The sequence below is a fragment of the Pseudorasbora parva genome, chromosome 4 (assembly GCF_024679245.1).
Source record: "Pseudorasbora parva isolate DD20220531a chromosome 4, ASM2467924v1, whole genome shotgun sequence".
In the NCBI taxonomy this organism is placed as follows: domain Eukaryota; kingdom Metazoa; phylum Chordata; class Actinopteri; order Cypriniformes; family Gobionidae; genus Pseudorasbora; species Pseudorasbora parva.
Window position 1 is genome coordinate 28,734,036 of NC_090175.1, and position 22,531 is coordinate 28,756,566.

The following is a 22,531-nucleotide window of genomic DNA, read 5'->3' on the forward strand; positions in this document are numbered from 1 at the left end:
ATTCTGTTTTAAGTCGCACCACACAGCAGAAGCCCAAATCACCGGATTACAGCTGGCAAAGCTTAGGCCACAAAGTTTGTTGAGTTGACAGAATACTTAGTAAATTGCCAGTTCTCGTGACTGAGGTAGTTTTCTATGTAGGTCTATGTACGAGGCGTTTGGCGCGACAGAGCATCATATAGGGCTGGTTCCGCGCTTTATCCCTGGTGTTTACCGGGCAATAATTGCTGTTTTGCGCACCTGTGGGTGTGAGTAGACTGGCGCCGTCTGTGATTAGTCAGTGGAATGCAGACTGCTTCCGTAAGATACACTGACAACATTTCAACGATAGATGGCATTCCAGTTAAGCCTTGCTTTTTAACAATGGGGAAATATATCCCTTTAATCAAGACTATAAGCTGCATTCGATACTTTTAGACCATTAGCAGGCCTAAAGGTAGGTTATCGATCGAGTAATTTGCATGCGCACTGCTCCATTTGCAGGTTAACAGTTCAGACATCTTAACATGTTTGTCTATAAACAAGAAACTTCAATTATGAATGAAATGAAATTAATTGAATTAGCTGCATGCACCAAATGCATAACGAACGTGCTTATTGATGTCTTTAACACTTTAGAGGAATAAATTACTCCCGTGCATCTGTTTCCATCTGGGGAAAAATAGTCTTTCTTCTCTATATTTTCTTCTTTTCTGTCTTTTTTAAAATACACACATTTTGCTAATGTTTTTAATGTATATTGGGTTTATTTAGTAGATGAATGGGCTTTATTTGATCAACTCTTTTACAAAGAAAAGACCTTTAAGACCATAGGGCTGTAAGATATTTTGTTATTTCGACTTGTCAAAGGTCTTCCTTCAGCTGGCAGTACTGCCTGAGAAGCGATTGGCTCGCTTTGCCACATGACGCCCAGTATATGGCCCGCCCGTCAGCATCTCCAAGGCAGAGACCGCCGCGGAGCTCAAACCCTCTATTAACTATGGATATGTGACTTGAGGCTAAACGAACTACCTCTAGAACTTTTGTGATTTTTTGTTTCTCTGATTAATTCGTTATTGGTAGCCTACGGAATTTGACCATTTTTAGTGGTCACGGTAAGCTAATTCAGTTTACTCTTTTTCCTGCAAAATGACTGCTGTTCTGGATAGCCTTGGCTCGGATATGCATACAAACCATATTACCTCGAGCTTCAGTACCGTTCACAAGTCGCAGGATTCCCCAACATTGCCGGTGTCAACTGTGACCGACAGCAGCTTCTACAGTAGTTCGCAGACAGGACACTGCGCGGGGACAGCGTACGCACAACTGGCATCTTATTCCTATCATCCTGGTACAGTGGGTAATGTTCACTACAGCCCCAAAGCTTACGATTTAGGCTATGCTTCTTCCTATGGCGCTTATGGAACGTATGGACCCAGTTCTTCACCCACACCGACCGAACCGGGTAAGATCACCTCAGCATTCCCAAACGTCATTTTCCTTTACTTTTTCTTCTTCTTATATATGTATGACAATTTCGTGGTTCATTTTGATAGAGAAGGAAGAGAGTGAACCGGAGGTGCGTATGGTGAATGGAAAGCCAAAGAAAGTCCGGAAACCGCGAACCATCTACTCCAGTTTTCAGCTGGCGGCTCTCCAGCGCAGATTCCAAAAGACCCAGTATCTCGCGCTCCCGGAACGCGCGGAACTGGCGGCGTCTTTGGGCCTCACACAGACCCAGGTCAAAACGCGGATTATTTTGTGCATTGCAGAATGTATTTCTGCAGTTTTTCATGCATACCTGTGTCCAAAATTGTGTTTTAGAATTGTATTGCCTGTGTAACTTAGATTTGCGCGTTTTTTTGAACATCCACAGGTGAAGATATGGTTTCAGAACCGACGCTCAAAATTCAAAAAGTTGTGGAAAAACGGCGAGATTCCAGCAGACCAGCAGGTTGCTTCCGGTGACTCTCCCTCTAGCACTCCTCCACCACAGGCAGGTTGGGATTTCCCTCCGACCCAGACACCAAGCGACGGGGACACAGTGTCAGAGCAACCCACGGGGCCACCAAACACCACTGCCCCATCGTTCTTGACAAACTATTCCTGGTACTCCTCCACGAATACGGTTACACATCTGCAGCCCAGTACCTTAATACAACCTCATCACAGCTCTGCAATGAGTGCAGGGACCATATTCTAACAGAGGACTCAAATGACCGAATACACCTGTTGTAGGAGGAAATAATAGGCCTATCTTGTCACTGGACTTGCATTTTAGGAGAACATTAACTTTAAAATCTATTTTCAGGCTGGGTTTGCTATAAAGATGTTTGCTGTGGAATACTTTGGCGCGACTAATGCGCTCGAGCAACGCACATTAAATTATTTTTCTATTTATTTATTTGTTTTCGTTATAGTAAAATTGAAAGGGGAAATCAGATGTTTATTTCACATTGCAAGTACAAACGGGTAGCCTTTTTTCGTGTGTTGTACAGAATATATTAGGTTTAGTGATAAATCTATTAAAATGCTTATACAACCTGCAGTCATAATTAAATGTGCGTTTTACTATCAATTAACGTTTCGTTCTTTGATGATCGTTTATGGAGATGTTTTCAGGTCTTGGTCTGTAAAAATGATATTGATCTTATCGCTGGGTCGTCAAAGTCTCATGAAGAATCGTACAACTGGCGTGCTTGTTGATTTGAACCTTTTTTAAAACGCCAATTCGTGTAATCTTTTTTTACGCTCTTTGCGTAAAGAGAACGTGGGTTCGTATGCACCAATTACATTTTTATAAACATTAAGAAATTAGGGCTGCAAAGGTTTGCAGAAAACATTTCTCTAGACCATGCAGACCTTTTCTGTGCATAGCCATCTCCGCTTCAGTGCATATCCTGGCGTTTTTGATACATGTGTGATTATTCGGTAGAACGATTAAAATCCCATTTAATCCTGTTTAAAAAAAATGGTGAGGATGTATCCTCTACCTCTGGGCATGAGGGGGAACGCCTGGCATTCAGACGCGTCTTGGCATGCGCAGAAGGAGATGCGAGGGCGTTCCGCGTGCGGCGAGGGTTCTTCCCACTCCAGACTCTCTGGAGTCAGCTCGCTCCTCTTGCAGACGTTTTATGAACGCCACTCAACCAGAGAAAAAATACATAAAACCGCCTCAAGCAGACCGCCCTGGAAACATTCTCCTCGAGCCCTCGCTTTCAGCTCCAGCACAGCCTTGAGCTATTCTTGTACGGGGACACACAGTTCTCATAGCTTGCCTCACGTCTTTAGATGGTCAAGTTCAATATTTTTGGAACTAAAATAGTTACTGGAATAGGTGGGAAATCCGGATTACTCTGAGGGCAAAGCATACAACCACTTTAACAAGTGTACATTATTTTTTAGGTTGATGTTGCTTTGCCCATGTTTGCATTCTGCAGTATCTGTAATCCAGTGTAACCTTTTTGTCACTGTAAAATTGGGATCAAACGTTTTTTGTAATTATAATTATGGCAAATACATATTACAAACAGTAGATTGCATATTTGATTTATTTGACGATTTGGCCCTCAAGTGGAATATTTATGTTGTAGCCTAGGCTATATGAACCTATTATTAATTTCTAAAATGAAAAATAATTTGTGTTATTTAGTAAACTGTGTTTTAAAAAGAATCATGATTTTAAAAAAATAAAATAATATAATATATAGTCTAAAAGGAAGAAATCAATCTTGACCGAACACCAGAATCATCACTGTTCCCGAAATTTACTCATGTATCTATTTATAAAGACTAGTGTTTCAGTGCCTGTTGTAATTGTTTATCTTATATGATTTGTTTCTTTTGAGGTTCATTTGTGCTTCCGCGGTTTTTCTAAATATGGACATCGTGGTTCCAGGCCCCGAATCCTTTGATTCTTATTGAAAAAGACATAGGTTATTCTGATTTTTGGGTGTCTCATTCTTAACCCCACCAGGTCTCTGTGACAAATGTATGTGCAGCAAAGGCCAATATGATTAGCCTACAGCACGTTTTAACCGTTCTGCTTCACTCCTTATGTCAACACTCACAGCTGGCAGTAATTGAAATGCCAGGGCTTATTTGCGACCACACCAGTCCAAATGACTGCTTCCGTTTGGATCCAAAGCTGCATCTGCATGAAGCAGATCGGGTCTCTAATTCTAAAATAGAAAACAAACGACACATTTTCTAATAATTTGTGATAAAGCTGTGGCTATTGCAGAAAAAATATTCAGCTCTGGTGAGCTGTCATGAATATGAACATGAACATTTTGCTCGATTTTCTTTTCTTTGCTATGACGACAATTAGGTTAGCCTATAAGATTTAGGAAGAAATCAAAGAACCGCAGAATCTGACTGCGGTATAGGCTAGGCCTATATAAATCATTAAAGCATTAACGTATAGCTACACAAATAAAACGACGGGGAAAAGATGTAGACTAGGCCCATATTAACACTATTCAACACATTTTCAACTTCAAATACTACGAAAAGATAATGAAATAAAACAGAAAAACGAAAAGAAAACGCTGAAACGAAACTAAATGTACTATATAATGTAGGCTATAGGTCTCACAGGAACACCCTTCATGACAGAAATACAACACCTGCAAACGGTTCAGCACATGCTGTCTAGATAAAAAAAAAAAAACTCGTATTGATTCCCTGCCTATTCCCCTTTTCTTTTGTCCGACTGAAAAGATTCCCTCCGCGCCAGAAATTGCTCGTAATTGCGACAGACAGAGGAAAATGCGCGAGGATGCACAAAAACCAAATGGCTGCAATTATGATTCGATTTAATGAGCACAGATTAGAAAGGCAGGCACCATGTGTGGTCAGAGGGTGATCAAATCACAAACTAGACTTCTAGCCTAGATATAGGCCTAGCATAGGCCTACGGATTATTATAATGAGAAATACTACTACTAATACTATAATAGCCTAATAATAGCAACTTAAAGTCTAAAGTATAAGCAGATCATCTTCAGAATCTGACTTTTCTAGGTGTTTTTTTGTTCGTTTTTTTTATACCGATATGCTGTTAAAATATAGATTCTATTAAAATGTTTTCTCTTGAAAATATATATTTTTAATATCCATTCTTGGGGACACAAATCTCACTTGATCATGTAAAGTAGCCTAATTAATTTATCTTTTGATTTAAGTGTCGTATCTTTAGCCTTTAGTTTCAAGCAAAAGCAGGAAACTTCCAGATGGCACAGCAAACGAACCTACGGATTAACCAAGGGTCACAATGTAATTAACTTTAATTGTACAGCTACTAAACAGATGTAGCCTACAATGGAAGTCGGCTCGAGATTTTGTGCTCACGTGAGCGCACTTTCTGGACTGGTCATTCGACTTCTTCATTCGGTGTGTGTGAGTGTGATTATCTTATTTGTAAAATATGATTTATTTTTACTATCCAAATGTACTTAAATAGTTTATTGTAAGACTGGACAGTGGAAACGGTGCTGTTCTCACTGATGTAGCTATGCGCAGTCGCGCACTACTTCAGGTTGCAGAAATCAAACTCTGTCAAATGTCAGACAGCATAAGCAGTCTCCGAATGATGTCGTGGAGCAGATATGATTATAGGGTATTCTTGATAAGCTACACATGGCTCATACAGTAACCCATGGCCCATAAATATAATCACCTCTCGAGAGATCCACAGCGCTAACTACATTACTGCGGAGTAATATTATGATGCACGGAGAAAGCTCGCCATAATAATAAGACGTAATGACATTTCATTCCCCGTGCCTTTCAATGAGTTCTGTCAGAGATGACATCAGAAACCAAAGAGTTTGGAACAGTAAGAGATTTTGAAACTCATTACACACTAATCCACATGCATTAAGAAATTAAACCCATTAATTCAAGATGTAAAACCCCAGTAGTGGAGCTGCGCAGCTGTTTCAAGAAGACATTTGGTCAAGCTAATAAAATAAGGTAAAACATGTTAAGAAACACATTTATTTAAATAACAGTTTTTGTATTCTAAAAATCACACGTCCAGATCACATGTCACACTTCAGAGATGGTCCATAATTCCTGTCCAGTCAATCTTCATCTGGTAGTTTAGTCAGAATCTCTACACCATCACAGGTGATGACAACCGTGTGTTCAAATTGTGCCGATCTGAGTATAAACACACAAGACAAGAAAACACAAACACGCAGGTTGAGAGATTCTGTCAGGTTTTTAACCACTTGGCCGGGGCCCACTAGGGGGCCTCAGCAAACTTCTAAGGCATAAAAGGGGCCCTTCAAATTATTATTAAAATAAAGACAAAACAAGGATTACAATAAAGTCAAACAACTTAAATATGACATTTTACTTTACCCTCTCAACAACTTTTTGTTCAAGCTCATCTCAGGAAAACATAACTATGTTACAAGGTGGCGATTTTGTTTGAATGGTACAAAAGTTTATAAGAAAAGTACGCATGAAGGTTAATATCTAACCCCATCCCAGAATACCCATCACTGAGGTGTAAGCAGAACGTATGAAAACTACAAATAACATCGTACAAATTCACACGAATTAGCCACCAGTTTGCTAAAATGTAAAATAGTTACGAAGTGATTGTAGTTTGTTGGGGTTTTTTTGTTCCTTTGAAAAATTAGGTGATTTCTAGACCTAGAAATCTAGAAATTTCTAGATATATTTAAAAGATATATATAAAGATATATATAAAAGTTTGGACATATTACTATTTGTAATGTTTTTGAAAGAAGTTTCTTCTGCTCATCAAGCCTGCATTTATTTGATAAATAAGAAAAAATTAATATTGTGATATTACAATTTAAAATAATTGTTTTTCAATTTATTATACTTTAAATTATCATTTATTTCTGTGATGCAAAGCAGAATTTTCAGTATCATTCCTCCAGCCTTCAGTGTCATGACCCTTCAGAAATCAGTCTAATATGATGATTCATTTTCAAAGTTGGAAACAGTTCTGCTGCTTAATATTTTTTCATAACCTGTAATACTTTTTTATAATAGGCTACTTTAATGAATAAAACGTTAAAAAAAAAAAAAAAAAAAAAAAAAGAAGCAAATGTTTTAAAAATAGGCAGCAGAACTGTTTCCAACACTCATAATAAATCAAGGATATTTTCTGAAGGATCATGTGATAGACTGGATGTCACATGTGACACTGAAGACTGGAGAAACGATCCTGAAAATTCAGCTTTGCATCATAGAAATAAATGATAATTTAAAGTATAATAAATTGAAAACCAAATATTTTAAATTGTAATATCATAATATTTAAAAACAATTCTGTATTTTTAATCAAATAAATGCAGGCTTGATGAGCAGAAGAAACTTCTTTCAAAAACATTACAAATAGTAATGTTTCCAAACTTTTGGCCTGTACTGTGTGTGTGTGTGTGTGTGTGTGTGTGTGTGTGTGTGTGTGTGTGTGTGTGTGTGTGTGTGTGTGTGTGTGTGTGTGTGTGTATATATATATATATATATATATATATATATATATATATATATATATATATATATATATATATATATATATATAGTTATGCCAAGATCTAAACTATTTTGTCAGATAGAAATTGAGAGTAACAGATTATCCAGAAAAATCAGAAACAACTGGGATGATGTGGCCTTGGAATCAAAAGGGTTGATAACCACTGCCTTAGAAGTAGAATTAAAAAAGGAATATTAGTATCCATTTTCTTATATTGCATATTAACTCAGTCAACCTTAAAAATCAGGGCTCTAATCAACCACTGACCAAGTAGTAACACTTTGCTCTCACCTGTCAACAGGGCAATCAGCTCATTTGCAATTAACATTGAAGTGCTCCCCAGTGAAATATATGCAGTTAAAGGAAAGTTTATAGCAGAGCACTTCGTTCTCTGTGTGCTTCAAATTCTGAGGGTACTTAGTATTTCCAAGCTAAATGTCAACAGCCTATAGAAACAAAGTTCTTGAAGATTCTCAATAGAAATTGGCCACTTATTCTTGCATGAAGTAATAAATGACTAATGTAGGCTACATTTAAATAACTGCACTGGGTTCTAATTAGAAATATGGTGAAATAAGTGTGGTGGGGAAATTGAACACAACACCGTTTGTCATCCACTGATACAGCAGTCCACTTGTCACTCAGGATCCTGAATTCTGAGGATCCCTCCATAAGAATGGGTTCTGGAAAAACGGGATGTTGGTTTTAAACTTAATAAAATCCTGCACATAAATGCTTCCATTGATGTGCGCAAAAATATATAACAGTATAATATTCAATACATACACAGACCTATGGTGAAGGACATGCCCTCTTCCATCTCTATGTCATTGTCATTGGCTGTAAAAGAGAAAAGAAGTATGAACCCTGGTGCATTCACTTTAAACTCCTAAAGCTCAAATGCAAACAATCCATAATAAAGGTAAAACATCTTTGCGGTTCACATCAAATCCACTTTATTCATACAGTTACAATAATAAACAATAACTAAATAGCTAAATAAATAAAGCTTAGATACATTAAAGGGTTTGTTCACTCATTTACTAACTTCACATTAATCTAAACCTTCACACAAAATACAATATTTTCAGCAACATTGGTTTCCAAACAATATTGGACCTTACTCAATGTAAGGAGGAAAAAAACAAAAAAAAATGTCATATTAATTTGGAACCATATGAGGGCAGTTTCTCATAAACTATCCCTTTAAGCCAGCCAATCAAGGCTAATTAGCATTGCAATTAAGTAAAATTAATGAATAATGCATAAAATAATTTGAACTCTCACCATGATGCCATATCTCTGGATGACCATGGAAATACGTTCCGATCCCATGACCAATAAAATATGGACACACACGAAATCCATTTGAATTAGCTATATTGCTGCAATTCAAAAACAAAGATGATAAAAGGTATACTATGACTTATGTTAAGCCAGGTTTTTATTGTTGCTGTATAAATTGCTTTTTTTCTTTCTTTTTTGGATAAAAGTTTGTACTAAATTATTAAAAAAAAGAAGAAAATTGTCATGTACTCACTCTCAGAAAATTGTTCAGCTATGAAACACAAATGAAGATTTTTGATTGAAATCTGAGAGCTTTCTGTCCCTCCAGTGACAGCTATAGCACTTTGATGACTCTTCAAAAATTAGAGATCCTAAAACTAATAAATATTCATTATATAAACATTCTTCAACTTACACATCAGTTAACTTATGATTAACATAAGCTCAAGCATGTTCACCCAATGAGGTTCATTCTTGTGTTACGCATCACGTTTGAGCTTCTGTAAGAACCAATGAGGTTCAGTCTCGTGCTACACAGCAGGTTTGAGCTTCTGTAAGAACCAATGAGGTTCATTCTTATGTTATGCATCACATTTGAGCTTCGGCAGCAAGAACCAATGAGGTTCAGTCTCATGTTACGCAGCACGTTTGAGCTTCAGTAAGAACCAATGCGGTTCAGTCTCATGTTACGCAGCACATTTGAGATTTTGTAAGAACCAATGAGGTTCAGTCTTGTGTTACACATCACGTTTGAGCTTCTGTAAGAACAAATAAGGTTCAGTCTCACGTTACGCAGCACGTTTGAGCTTCTGTAAGAACCAATGAGGTTCAGTCTCACGTTACGCAGCACGTTTGAGCTTCTGTAAGAACCAATGAGGTTCGTTTTTGTGTTATGCATCACATTTGAGCTTCAGCAAGAACCAATGAGGTTCAGTCTCATGTGCGTAACATTATAAAACTTATAAACTTATAAATATTCATTATATAAACATTCTTCAACTCACACATCAGTTAACTTATAATAAACATAAGCTCAAGCATGTTCGCCCAATAAGGTTCCTTCTTGCGTTACGCGTAACATTTGAGGTTCTATAAGAAGCAATGAGGTTTGTTCTTGTGCATCAAGCAAGTACAGTTGAGCTTTTTATATGTGAATTAAAGCAATTCAATCTTTTCATCAAAATAAAGCAATAGTCTCTGCAGAAAATTTGGACTAAACCACTCGATTCATATAGATTAGTTTTATGATCTCTTTATTAATTTTTTAAAGAGTCAAAGTGGTAGTTGCGTGAAATGTCCTATCAATGGAGGGACACAAAACTCTCAGGTTAAATTAAAAATATCTTCATTTGTTTTAAGAAGATAATCAAAAGTCTTACGGGTTTAGAACGACTAGAGGGTAAGCACTTGATGACAGTTTATTTAATTTAATTTTTTTATTCTTTCAACCCTTCAAATGGCAAAGTACATTTGAAAAATTCTGGTTTACCAACAAGTCACACCCAATTAGGGCGTTGCCTTTGACAAGTCAAATTGAACCATGTTGCCTACATTTAAATAGCATTTCAGGCAGCTTTTTACAGTGTGAATAATACACACTAGAAACATTCTAGCATAGTTGTTTTTTTATATTCAGGGAGGGGGAAGGTAGAGGACAAAGAAGGTGTATAACACAAAAAGAAAAAGACGAAAGAGAAAGAATAAAAGACAGAGACAAAGAAATGCAAAGAGACAGTTTGAGAGAGGATGCTAGGGTGCCAGCATGATAAAAAAAAGGAGAGAAGGAGTGAAAGAGAGGTCTAAGTGCTTTTTCCTGAGGAGAGGTAATTGTTCCCTCTGTGTGTATATAATAACAGTGTATGTCCCTGCAGAAGCTCAGAATCCTACGCAGAGAGAAAGAGAGAGAGAGAAACAACAAAAGCATTGCTTCCTCGGGCACAGAAGGAATATCTATTGCTGCACTGCACAAAATACATGAAAATCCTCACATTTAATTCACCTAAATGTATTAATTTCAAGATACGACGTAAAACCACATGTTTATATCATGGAATTAAAGTAATAATAAAATATTCACTGTGCACTTTTTTCAGGTATGCGCTTTGACCTCGAACCAATTTCAGCATCTTCACACAATTGATATTTTGCACATTAACGTCTTTGTATGAGAAGTGTAAAGTCAATAAGATGCTGTTAAAGATGTGTCTCTACTGTATATGAGTGATTGAGAATGTCCTCTCTCTGTGAAAAGGCTCCTGCGGATCTTTTCGTGTCTCTGTGGGGAGCTGAATCCACCCTGGCAGAGACTACGATTCTCAAAGACAGCAGGAGCAAGCCTGTAATTTACTTCTCTCTTTCTCTCTCTCTCTCTCTCTCTCTCTCTCTCTCTCTCTCTCTCACACACACACACACACGGACACATGCAAACACCACGCACACATCCAACAAGACAAACTAACCTGTAATTTACACCCCATTGCAGGAAAAACCCCAATGCACTCTGGGTAATTGCTTGCTCGGAGCTCACTGAGAAATACATTAACTCTGTGTAGTCCTTCTTCAGACACTACACTATCAAATAAGGGCTTCATAGCCTGACAAGGCAAGATTGCTGTCATTTTACTTTTGCGCACAAGCGGGATAACAGAGAGGTTTAGGGGTTAGATGTGCTATTTTTAACAAGAAAGAAAAGCAAGTGGGAGAATGTAATGAATAAAAGAACATTTCCCACAGACATCATTCTTGAAGGTGCTGGATGCTGTTAGGAATTCAACCTGCGATGCAAACTGGGATGAGTGTGGGAACAAACCTGATAGTGTTGCCAATGACGCACAGAGGTTGTCCGGGTCCACAGGAGGCGATTGCCTGATCTCTGCACTGACGAGCCACATCCACTAACTTCTTCCCCTGTTCATTGACCGAGCCAATCAGAAATGTCTCAGAGGTGTCACCGTGGTAACCTTCTAAATAAACCTGCAGAATGCAAATCCACTATTTATAGATACTGAAATGCTCGAACAATAACTTTTTTAGAATCTAACAACAATTAACAAACAATTTAATGAGAGGACTTACAGTGACATCTATATTGATGATATCTCCATCCTGCAATGGCCGACTTGAAAATAAAACACAATATTGACTGCATATGGGTCAAAGACAGGATTGTTGTGTATTAAGATGTTCAAAAATGCAATTTGTACATTCTTTTATGATAAGCATGTCAGCGTCCTGACATCCTTACGAAGGAAAAAATCATCAGTAAAATAATACAATTCTTGTAAATATAACCCTAAATATTAATTATGTTACTATAGTCTTTTTTTTCTTAGCTTCAGTGCTTAGTTATTTGAAAAACATTTATTCGCCTAGTCAATGTCATGTGGTGCAAACAACCTGCAGAAATGCAGAAAAAAATTGGTGTGCCCAAAATCCAGAAACATGCAGAAAACAATGTATGTGTACCAATATAGAGGCTTTATCATTTGAAGGACACAGACTTCAAAGGCCACAAAGTTCGAACCAAGCATTGTTAAATGGGACGGTCTGGCCTACGGATGATTGTTTTTGTCACCTAACAATTGTGACAGCTGCCATTGATGAGTTACAGTAATATTTTTGTACTAGACTTTTGTCTGAAAACAAAACAGGGTTCACAACCTATCTAAATATGTTCACCATGGTCCATTTCTGTACAAAATAAAGTGTAATAAATCCTGTTGTCACTGGCGCGCAAAGAATTCTGGGGTAGGGTAGGCTGCGAAGGATCCATTTGTTGTATCCTTCATTGCATGGAAAACAAAGGACACATTTTGAAGCCCCATTTGAAGGGGCCTTCGAATTGGGACAGCAATCATCATGCCACATTGACAAAATTAGCCTTAGAAGGATGTAGCCTCTGAATTGGGAAGCAGCATTTGTCAATAAGTTAGATAATTTGACCTTTTTATGAAAAGGCAAAGTTAAATCAGATTGTCATATTTTGTCATGTGACCACCCAAATGATTATTTTATAATAACAACTACACTGTTAAAAAAAAAAATATTTAGAAAAAAGTTACCTGGTTACCGTAAAGTTTTGAGTTCACTGAAATTATTTTTTTGAGTTAATACAATGAACATTTTTTTGAGATTCAACAACCTTTATTAAAAGAATATTAAACGATTTTGTAAGCATATTGGGTAATTGTGTGTGTTTTATTTCTGATGACACAGTGAAACATGCCAAATTTTGCTATTTTCATGATTTATACATTTTTTTATTTGGTTCAGATACAATCATATTTTGAGTTTCTATTTATTAAACAAATTTCATTCATTATATCAACTCAAATTTTCAATTTCAATAAACTCAAAATTTCACGGCAACCAGGTTACTTACTTTTTTAAGTTACACCAACAAAACCTTTTTACAGTGTAGTAACTTTTACTTGATGGTTACATTACTAAATTAAAATAAATTTAAGTTTGAAAATCAAGTTTGGAATCAAAATGAACGCAAAGTCTACATGTCTAAGATGTTGGCTTAACTATATTTTTATTTTTAAAAATATTTTCATTTATCATGATCTTTGATGTCAGAGGTGCCCAATCCTACACCTAAAGGGTCAATGTCCTAAAAGAAGTTTAGCTCCAACTTTTAATAAAATGTCTTGTTTTAAAGAATGAGTGGAGGTAAGATTTCATTATGCTGAATAAACTGCTTTTTTGAGAAAACAGCTCATCACTACATGAATTGACAACCTGTTCAGTATTCTTTAACATATTGGCCATTAAATATTTATTGTATTTAGTGAGCTATATTTTGGGAGTTTACATGTCAATGATTCTATAATGCTATCAAGCCAAAAGTGATCCAAGTTGACCATTGCGCTTTGTCCAATAGTAGTCATTTATCTCTGCTAGAAACGTCCAGGCAGGTATGTTGAAGCAGGTTGTGCCTAATCTCTTCAGGAGCAGAATTGAGTACCCCTCTCCTGTGCCACTAGCAGGAAAATTTATAGACCTTCAGTCACAACAAAGCACAAACATTTAATAGCACTGAGTTACCTGTCGGGAATGCCATGGCATACTACATTGTTAACAGAGGTACAGACTGACTTTGGAAACCCCCCATAATGTAAAGGAGAGGGGTAGGCATTGTGACGAACTGCTTCCTGATGGACAATAAAGTCTATTTCATCGGTCGTCATACCAACCTGGCAAACAAACAATATAGTGAGAGTGTCTGCAAATAACCATTCAAGGACAAGTCACATCAAGCTTATTCAGTATCACAGTCTCAAATTTCAGATAAGTGTAGACTATACCTTCAAACTCTTTCCTGCCAGCAGCAGTATGTGTCTGGCTAGTTGACACGCTCGTCTTAATCCCTGGATCTGCTCCTCGTCTTTAATCTCTATGTAATCTGGCCACTCAGGCACTTTGCTGGATGACACATAGTCCGGCCTCTGAATGTGCTGAGAAAAGAGCAAGTCTTTTACAAATTTAAAGTTGGCATTAAAACGGAAGTTGCGTTTTTTATTCCCTATTAAGATGCATATCCGAGTGAAACCGCTTCTCAAACAAGACAAATGTAGGGCAGGACTTGATTTTGTCAGTCAGGAATAGATTGGATCATTGTGTTTAGTTATTGCAGTGATCTAATGTGAGTGACAGGTGGTCCCGCCCTCGCACCAGTAAACACGGCATCAGACAAGAGAAGAGCTGTCGTTGCAAAGGAGGGGGAGTTATTTTTATTTAAGATTACAAGGGCACATGAATAATAATAAAAAATGTCATGAACAGATAAATTATTTATAATAAATTTGCCAATTTTGATTTCATGGTGACTATTGTCAAAACAATCCCTGTTCACACGGATCCACTAAAACCATTAAAAACGTTACACATGCCAGGCTAGTAGTTGGCGAGGTCACTTTGTAACAGAAAAACTACGGTATGCGCCTATAGACTGCACATGTAATATGCATGCACATGAAGTCAGTTTTCACAAATTAGCATTTTTGTAGTTTATGCCAAGACAATAATGGTAGTGTTTTCAAAAACGTGCACTTTGATTACCTTGGGTACAGCATAAGAGGGGCGCACTATGGCAGGCCAGACCACACTGTGGGAACTTTCTGATTTTCTCCAGAAGAAGCATCGGCGAGGCGGGCCATGGGGGGCACCAGATGAGTGGCAACTGGGCAGCTGTGCTACTCTCTGTAACAGCCTTGAACCACCTAAAAGGATTAACAAAGGGTGTGATAGTGCATTGCAAAGTGTACTTCTCACTTTCGGCCATCAAGTGTGATTCCAAATTATAGAGAGTGTACATGTTCAGACCAAAGGTCACTTCAAACCATATATGGAATATTGATAACTTGAGAGATCTCTTCATAGGATGTGGAATGTAAAAAAAAACAGCTTAAAAGTAAACATGCTTTCTTAACTATAGGTATATATATCCCTAAATTTAGGGTTAGAGTATGAATATTCAAATACATTTAAATTAGGGCTCTGAAAAATGTGTTGATTTGTTATTAATGTTGGCTGTTTAACAAGTGAATTTTTTTTTTTTTTTTAAGAAACAAGAAATGTGAGACAAACTTGTAAATGTGAAAAATAAGTCAGATTTGTGAGATAAAAAGTTGCAATTAATTAAACAAGTTCCATAGTTTCTACATTAAAGATTCAATTTGAAAATATATTTACGGTTACACTCTAAAAAATGCTGGGTTAAAAACAACCCAATTTGGGTTGAAAATGGACAAACCCAGAAATTGGGTTGTTTGACCCCTAGTAAATGGACCCATTCAAACAACCCAATTTCTGGGTTTGTCCATTGTCAACCCAACTTGGGTTGTTTTTAACCCAGCATTTTTTAGAATGTACCAAATAAAATTTTAAGTGTTATTAATTAATTACACAATTATTTCAAAACACGAATTTAGATTCACATTGATGAATTAAAAATACAGAATATAAGAACATGGCCATTTATAATATTTATTTACACAAAAATATTATATCATAATATTCAAAACACATTTGCATGACTCAAGTGTTGAGTTTGACCACATTGCAGGGCATTTTATCTAAATCTTCAAATTAATTGTGTTTATTAATTGTCTTGTATTGTAATTGTCACTAATAAAGTGAAATTAAAGGGTTAGTTCACCCAGAAATGAAATTTATGTCATTAATGACTCACCCTAATGTCGTTCCACACCCGTCTCTTGAAGTCTCTTGAAGCATCGGAAATACATTTTGGTCCAAATATATTTAAATTGTCTTCTCCATGTGCCTCCAAAAAGAATCAAATGGTTCATGAATCAGTGAATTGATCAATGATTCGGGTCGCCAATGTCACGTGATTTCAGCAGTTCGGTTCACGTCAAACTGCCAAACTGCTGAAATCACGTGACATTGGCGACCAGAATCATTGATTGATTCACTGATTCATTAACCGTTGATGAATGGAGGTCTTAGGGGTGTGGAACGACATTAGGGTGAGTCATTAATGACATCAATTTCATTTTTGGGTGAACTAACCCTTTAAGGTCTACACATATTCCTTGCTATAGACTCTGTGAATCATGTCCCAAACCCATTCCCTTTCTCAAAAGAATAACAGCTGCAATGTAAACAAAAAGTTCATACAATTACACCATGCACTGATGCTCACATAATATGATGCTTAATCTTGAATTTGAATAATAAATGAAAATAAATCACTGCTGCACATCAACAACCATGTTCAGAAAGAAAGAAAGAAAGAAAGAAAGAAAGAAAGAAAGAAAGAAAGAAAGACAGAAAGAAAGAAAGAAAGAAAGAAAGAAAGAAAATGTTTTTTTTTTTTTTCTGAAGACACTGTGGTCAAAAGACAAAAATAAGTGCACAGTTATACACAGGAGAGGGATTGAGTTACAAAGATGAAAATACTACTGATGAAGGGAGGAACTCAGAAGCAACAAGAGGGCGGCTGGGGGGTTTAGAATAAAGGCAGTAGTGGGTTAACCCAGGGTGGGGTAACGGGTGTGTATAGTGACAACAATTTGGGTGGCAAAGAGCAAAGGATGTGGCCAAGGATGTGGATTGCACTGAATTCCCTTTGTGTGTGTGTGTGTGTGTGTGTGTGGTCGACTTTCTGTTGCTTTAGCTGTAATATATAATCCTTACTTCAGCACTGCAGTGCATCAATGTCATCATATAATCTTAATGTCAGTTTATTACCATTAAATGCTTTGTAATCCCCATGAGTAATCCCAATTCACATACTATCTATCCTAAATAGTATGCAAGATTGGAATTAGTGTGTCCCAAACATTTCTGGAAGGTCTATTATTCTATCGTTCTGTATGGCTTTTTGGCTAATGTTGGTAATGGTTCAAACGTGGTGGAAATTTAAGCAATCAATGGTTCTTCATTCATTTTTAGAACAATTCATGTCAAGCAAGCTTAATGATTAATGCAGCAAAAAAGACAAACTAATTTGTTTGTGTTTGCCTATTCAACTGGAACAATATCTACTGTAGTGTCCTAAACAACACCATTGATTAAATAAATAGGAAAATCTCAAACAGAAATATGAAGTGAATGCATTTGCCTTTCATTATTTATTTTACTATTGCTTGTATTACTGAAATTGGTGAAGGTCAGACTCTTTCAGTAAACTGACTGTTGTTGGGGACACAATGGATGGCTGTAACACAGGGTGAGTTGTAAGCTTGTTAGTTTAACCTAAATTAAAGGGATTAAATCAGTCATAACATTTTACTTCATTTTATATATATACAGGTCCTTCTCAAAAAATGTGCATATTATGATAAAGTTCATTATTTTCCATAATGTAATGATAAAAAATAAACTTTCATATATTTTAGATTCATTGCACACCAACTGACATATTTCAGGTCTTTTATTGTTTTAATACTGATGATTTTGGAATACAGCTCATGAAAACCCAAAATTCCTATCTCAAAAAATTAGCATATTTCATCCGACCAATAAAAGAAAAGTGTTTTTAATACAAAAAAAGTCAACCTTCAAATAATTATGTTCAGTTATGCACTCAATACTTGGTCGGGAATCCTTTTGCAGAAATGACTGCTTCAATGCGGCGTGGCATGGAGGCGATCAGCCTGTGGCACTGCTAAGGTGTTATGGAGGCCCAGGATGCTTCGATAGCGGCCTTAAGCTCATCCAGAGTGTTGGGTCTTGCGTCTCTCAACTTTCTCTTCACAATATCCCACAGATTCTCTATGGGGTTCAGGTCAGGAGAGTTGGCAGGCCAATTGAGCACAGTAATACCATGGTCAGTAAACCATTTACCAGTGGTTTTGGCACTGTGAGCAGGTGCCAGATCGTGCTGAAAAACAAAATCTTCATCTCCATAAAGCTTTTCAGCAGATGGAAGCATGAAGTGCTCCAAAATCTCCTGATAGCTAGCTGCATTGACCCTGCCCTTGATAAAACACAGTGGACCAACACCAGCAGCTGACATGACACCCCAGACCATCACTGACTGTGGGTACTTGACACTGGACTTCAGGCATTTTGGCATTTCCTTCTCCCCAGTCTTCCTCCAGACTCTGGCACCTTGATTTCCGAATGACATGCAAAATTTGCTTTCATCCGAAAAAAGTACTTTGAACCACTGAGCAACAGTCCAGTGCTGCTTCTCTGTAGCCCAAAAGTGGCTTGACCTGGGGAATGCGGCACCTGTAGCCCATTTCCTGCACACACCTGTGCACGGTGGCTCTGGATGTTTCTACTCCAGACTCAGTCCACTGCTTCCGCAGGTCCTCCAAGGTCTGGAATCGGTCCTTTTCCACAATCTTCCTCAGGATCCGGTCACCTCTTCTTGTTGAGCAGCGTTTTTTGCCACACTTTTTCCTTCCCACAGACTTCCCACTGAGGTGCCTTGATACAGCACTCTGGGAACAGTCTATTCGTTCAGAAATTTCTTTCTGTGACTTACCCTCTCGCTTGAGGGTGTCAATGATGGCCTTCTAGACAGGGTCGGGTCGGCAGTCTTACTCATGATTGCGGTTTTGAGTAATGAACCAGGCTGGGAGTTTTTAAAAGCCTCAGGAATCTTTTGGAGGTGTTTAGAGGTAATTAGTTGATTCAGATGATTAGGATAATAACTCCTTTTCATGATATGCTAATTTTTTGAGACAGGAATTTTGGGTTTGAGTTGTATGCCAAAATCATCAGTATTAAAACAATAAAAGACCTGAAATATTTCAGTTGGTGTGCAATGAATCTAAAATATATGAACGTTTATTTTTTTATCATTACATTATGGAAAATAATGAACTTTATCACAATATGCTAAGTTTTTGAGAAGGACCTGCATATATATATATATATATATATATATATATATATATATATATATATATATATATATATATATATTATATATATATATATATATATATATATATATATATACAGTCCCTGACAAATGTCTTGTCGCTTATCTATTTTCTAGAAATACCTGATATTAACCTGACTTTTAATTAATTCATTGGTGTTAGAAATAGCTCATATGAAAAGCTAAAACCCTCCCAAATGATGTTTAATGCACTGAAATAAATAATTTTCACAGAAAAAATATTTATAATTTAATCAAGACAGAAAGGTCAAATTTTGGCAAGACCAAGGTTTTGTCGCCTATACAGATATTGAACAAATTTACTGCCAATACAAAAATATGTCAGCAAATTAAGTTGTGGTGCTGTGAGATCCAAATGTAATATCTTGTATGACTTCCATGAGCTTGAAGGACTGCATCCATGCGGTTTGGCAAGGATTCATACAATTTATTGATGAAGTCATCAGGAATAGCTAAGAAAGCAGTCTTGCATGCCTCCCAGAGTTCATCAATATTCTTTGGTTTCGTCTTCCATGCGTCCTCTTTCATCCTACCCCACATATGCTCAATGATGTTCATGTCTGGTGACTGGGCTGGCCAATCCTGGAGCATCTTGATCTTCTTCTCCTTGAGGAACTTTGATGTGGAGATGGAAGTATGCGATGGAGCACCGTCCTGCCGCAGAATTTGGCCTCTTTTATGGTTGGGAATAAAAGCGGTAGCTAAGATTTCTTGGTATTTTAGACTATTGATGTTGCCTTCCACCCTGCTGATCTCTTGCACACCCCCATACTGGATGTAACCCCAGACCATGATTTTTCCGCCACCAAACTTCACTGTTTTCTGGGTGAATCTCGGATCCATTCGGGCACCAGTAGGTCTCCTGCAATATTTGCGGCAACTGTGGTGTAATTCAACAGAAGATTCATCTGAAAAATCCATCTGCCACTTTTCCTGCGTCCATCCTTTTAGCAGGCTGTGGGCCTTGGCAAATGCCACACGGTTTTTCAATTGTCTTTTGTTTAGTGCTGGCTTCTGGGCACTGATTCGACCATGGAGGCCATTTCGAGACAGAATCCGACAAACTGTTCTGATTGACACAGGGACTTCAGGTGACCAGGTCTCGTGGAGCTCTGCTGCAGTGGAAAATGGGCTGGCCTTGAATTTTCGAGCCAAAAAACGGTCCTCTCGAGCAGTTGTCTTGCGGGGTCTGCCTGACCTGGGCTTGTCAAAAACGTCTCCAGTCTCTTCAAATCTTTTTTTTATCCTCTGTACTTGACGCTGAGACACATTGAAGGTGTCTGCCACATCAGCAGTGGATCTGGTCTTCAGCCTCTTGATAATCAAAACTTTAGTCTCAGGGTGAATCTTAGGCATGTTTGCAGAGGTCTAGTTGCAGTTGATGTGAAGGTCTAGTGTACTGGGGTTCTTTTTATACACACTTGAGACCTAATTGATCCATTATTAGTCACAGGTGAAGCTCATATGACAAGGTGACAACACTTATGTCTTTGCAAAAATTGACTCAATGGGCTTTACCAAGCTGTGAATATTAGAATACTTTTTGAAAGTTTAGTTTTTTCACTGAAACATTATCACAAAAGCTGGTGGGATTAAAATGAGCCATTTCTTGTAAAAAAAAATCTTGATTAGAAATATATTTCAGCGGCACTTTAGGTCAATTTGTACACAAGCGACAAGACTTTTGTCAGGGACTGTATATATTTCTCTGTTTCGCCTTAAAACTCCCACAGCCAATCTCCGTACTATGGGAGATCGGGCCTTCTGCTCTGCAGCCCCCAGTCTGTGGAACGCTCTCCCTGACCACCTGCGGACTCCACAGACTATAGATGCTTTTAAGCGTGGTCTTAAAACCCACCTTTTTAGCAGAGCTTTTAATTGACTTGTTACTTCTTTATTTTATTTTATTTTTCAGTTTTATTTATTTTATTTTATTAATTTACTTATTTATTTATTGTTGTTGATTGTTTTTTTTAATTCTGTATTGTTCTTTAAATTCTGTAGCACTTTGAGATTTTGTTTAATATAAAGTGCATTATAAATAAAATGTATTATTATTATTATATAATAACTATGTGGAATAATTATGTTTTGAAAGATGTGTCTTGTGCTAACCAAGACTGTATTTAGCTAGTTGATTAAAAGTAGGCTAATATTGTACCATATTATACCACACACACACACACACACACACATAGGTTCACTATCTTTGTGTGGACTCCATATAAAAAACTGGGCTATCACCTACTAAGCCTAAACCTACCCATCACAGAACACTTTCTGCATTTAAACCAAAACAACACTAAAATCCTAAAAACTAATTCTGTATGGACCTCAATTTAGATCCCCACTGTGACTGTGAGTCCACGTGAGTCCGCCTGTGTTCACTGGGATAGAAAAACATGTACACACACAGTCGAGTCCGAACGCAGCTGTATGAAACAAGTGGTAATAGTGACGGTCTCTTATCTTGGCACACAAATGTTGTGGCTGCTCATTTAGCGCAGATTCTCCGTCGGATACAGCTCATGGAGCTCATGAAACAGCTCGGCTAGATAATGGCTTTGGGTTTCATATGTTTATTCCGCGGACACTGCCGATAAGCGATTTTAATAATAAATTAAAATAAGAAACTGTCTCGTTTGAATTATTGGCTTGCCTTACTGTCTGTCGGAGTTTTAATGTGCTACAGTTTAGATAGAAAACCATACATCGGTTCTTCCTACATGAACCTGTAAACATACCTGTTCTGTAAATGCATTGAGCGACACAGGGCGCAGCCATGTTTTCCACGGAGGAGAGTCACGTGCTCTTCCAAACAAACAGAGTAGAGCGCGTTTGTTGAAAATAGGTTGAAAATGAAGAGATAATCGGTTTATTCATATACAGTATATTTCTCAATTTAAAATAACTGGTAATGTGAAACTCTAGTTGGAAAAATGTTAGTTGTACCCATTAACCCACTCATATTCCAGATTTTATAGCCTATTTAAAATTATTCCGTTTTTTTAAGCCAGCTGCATCGATGTTATAGTACACATGAACTCCTAGTGAGCATGCTTAACAAAAAGCACTTTGTATTAAATTTGTTAAACAGCCATTTTTTGCACCATTTCCATACATAATAACCCTCAATTTTATCTGGAGGCTTGTACATTGTGTATAGGGTGAGTGAAAGGAGTCGAGACAAAGGGGGTCTGATGCTCCAAGACCCAGGGAACCTAATTGAGGGGCGTGAGGTCAAAGCAGCTCTGCACCTGCTGGTGGCAGGACCCCAGACCTCAGACCTGCACTTCTGAGACAGAGGCAGAGCTGAAACAATAGATCTATTTCGACCTCACTCAGACCGTCACCACGGT

At 37.4% G+C, this 22,531-nt stretch overlaps 2 protein-coding genes across 5 annotated transcripts; one reads left to right on the top strand and one right to left on the bottom strand.

Annotated features, from left to right (window-relative positions):
• The first annotated feature begins 852 nt into the window (after positions 1 to 852).
• On the top strand, positions 853 to 3,477 carry dlx2b (distal-less homeobox 2b). The gene is made up of 3 exons (XM_067442718.1): positions 853 to 1,444; positions 1,536 to 1,720; positions 1,856 to 3,477. Exons 1-3 carry the CDS (start codon positions 1,129 to 1,131, stop codon positions 2,180 to 2,182), a joined length of 828 nt encoding a protein of 275 aa, XP_067298819.1. The 5' UTR covers positions 853 to 1,128; the 3' UTR covers positions 2,183 to 3,477.
• A 1,953-nt stretch (positions 3,478 to 5,430) lies between these two features.
• Positions 5,431 to 22,003, bottom strand: metap1d (methionyl aminopeptidase type 1D (mitochondrial)). Of its 4 annotated transcripts, none has more exons than XM_067441484.1 (10): positions 21,917 to 22,003; positions 14,849 to 15,009; positions 14,095 to 14,244; positions 13,835 to 13,983; positions 11,861 to 11,903; positions 11,595 to 11,758; positions 8,786 to 8,883; positions 8,291 to 8,338; positions 8,103 to 8,181; positions 5,431 to 6,144 (listed from the first exon to the last, which is right to left on the bottom strand). In XM_067441484.1, the coding sequence occupies exons 1-10, from the start codon at positions 21,954 to 21,956 to the stop codon at positions 6,066 to 6,068; spliced, it is 1,011 nt and encodes a 336-aa protein (XP_067297585.1). In that variant the 5' UTR covers positions 21,957 to 22,003; the 3' UTR covers positions 5,431 to 6,065. The 4 variants fall into 4 exon arrangements, 3 of the variants coding, with proteins under 3 accessions (XP_067297585.1, XP_067297584.1, XP_067297586.1); XR_010904752.1 differs by having other exon boundaries at positions 6,128 to 6,144; positions 8,285 to 8,338; XM_067441483.1 differs by lacking the exon at positions 5,431 to 6,144 and having other exon boundaries at positions 7,535 to 8,181.
• Between the last annotated feature and the right edge of the window lie 528 nt (positions 22,004 to 22,531).

Coding starts and splice junctions, on each gene's coding strand:
- dlx2b (XM_067442718.1), top strand. CDS start 1,129: ATGACTGCTGTTCTGGATAGCCTTGGCTCGGATATGCATACAAACCAT. Junction 1,445..1,535: donor ACCCACACCGACCGAACCGG/GTAAGATCACCT, acceptor TCATTTTGATAG/AGAAGGAAGAGAGTGAACCG. Junction 1,721..1,855: donor TGGGCCTCACACAGACCCAG/GTCAAAACGCGG, acceptor GAACATCCACAG/GTGAAGATATGGTTTCAGAA.
- metap1d (XM_067441483.1), bottom strand. CDS start 21,956: ATGGCTGCGCCCTGTGTCGCTCAATGCATTTACAGAACAG. Junction 11,904..13,834: donor TGCCATGGCATTCCCGACAG/GTAACTCAGTGC, acceptor TTTATTTTCAAG/TCGGCCATTGCAGGATGGAG. Junction 8,884..11,594: donor GTCATTGGCAACACTATCAG/GTTTGTTCCCAC, acceptor TTTGAATTGCAG/CAATATAGCTAATTCAAATG.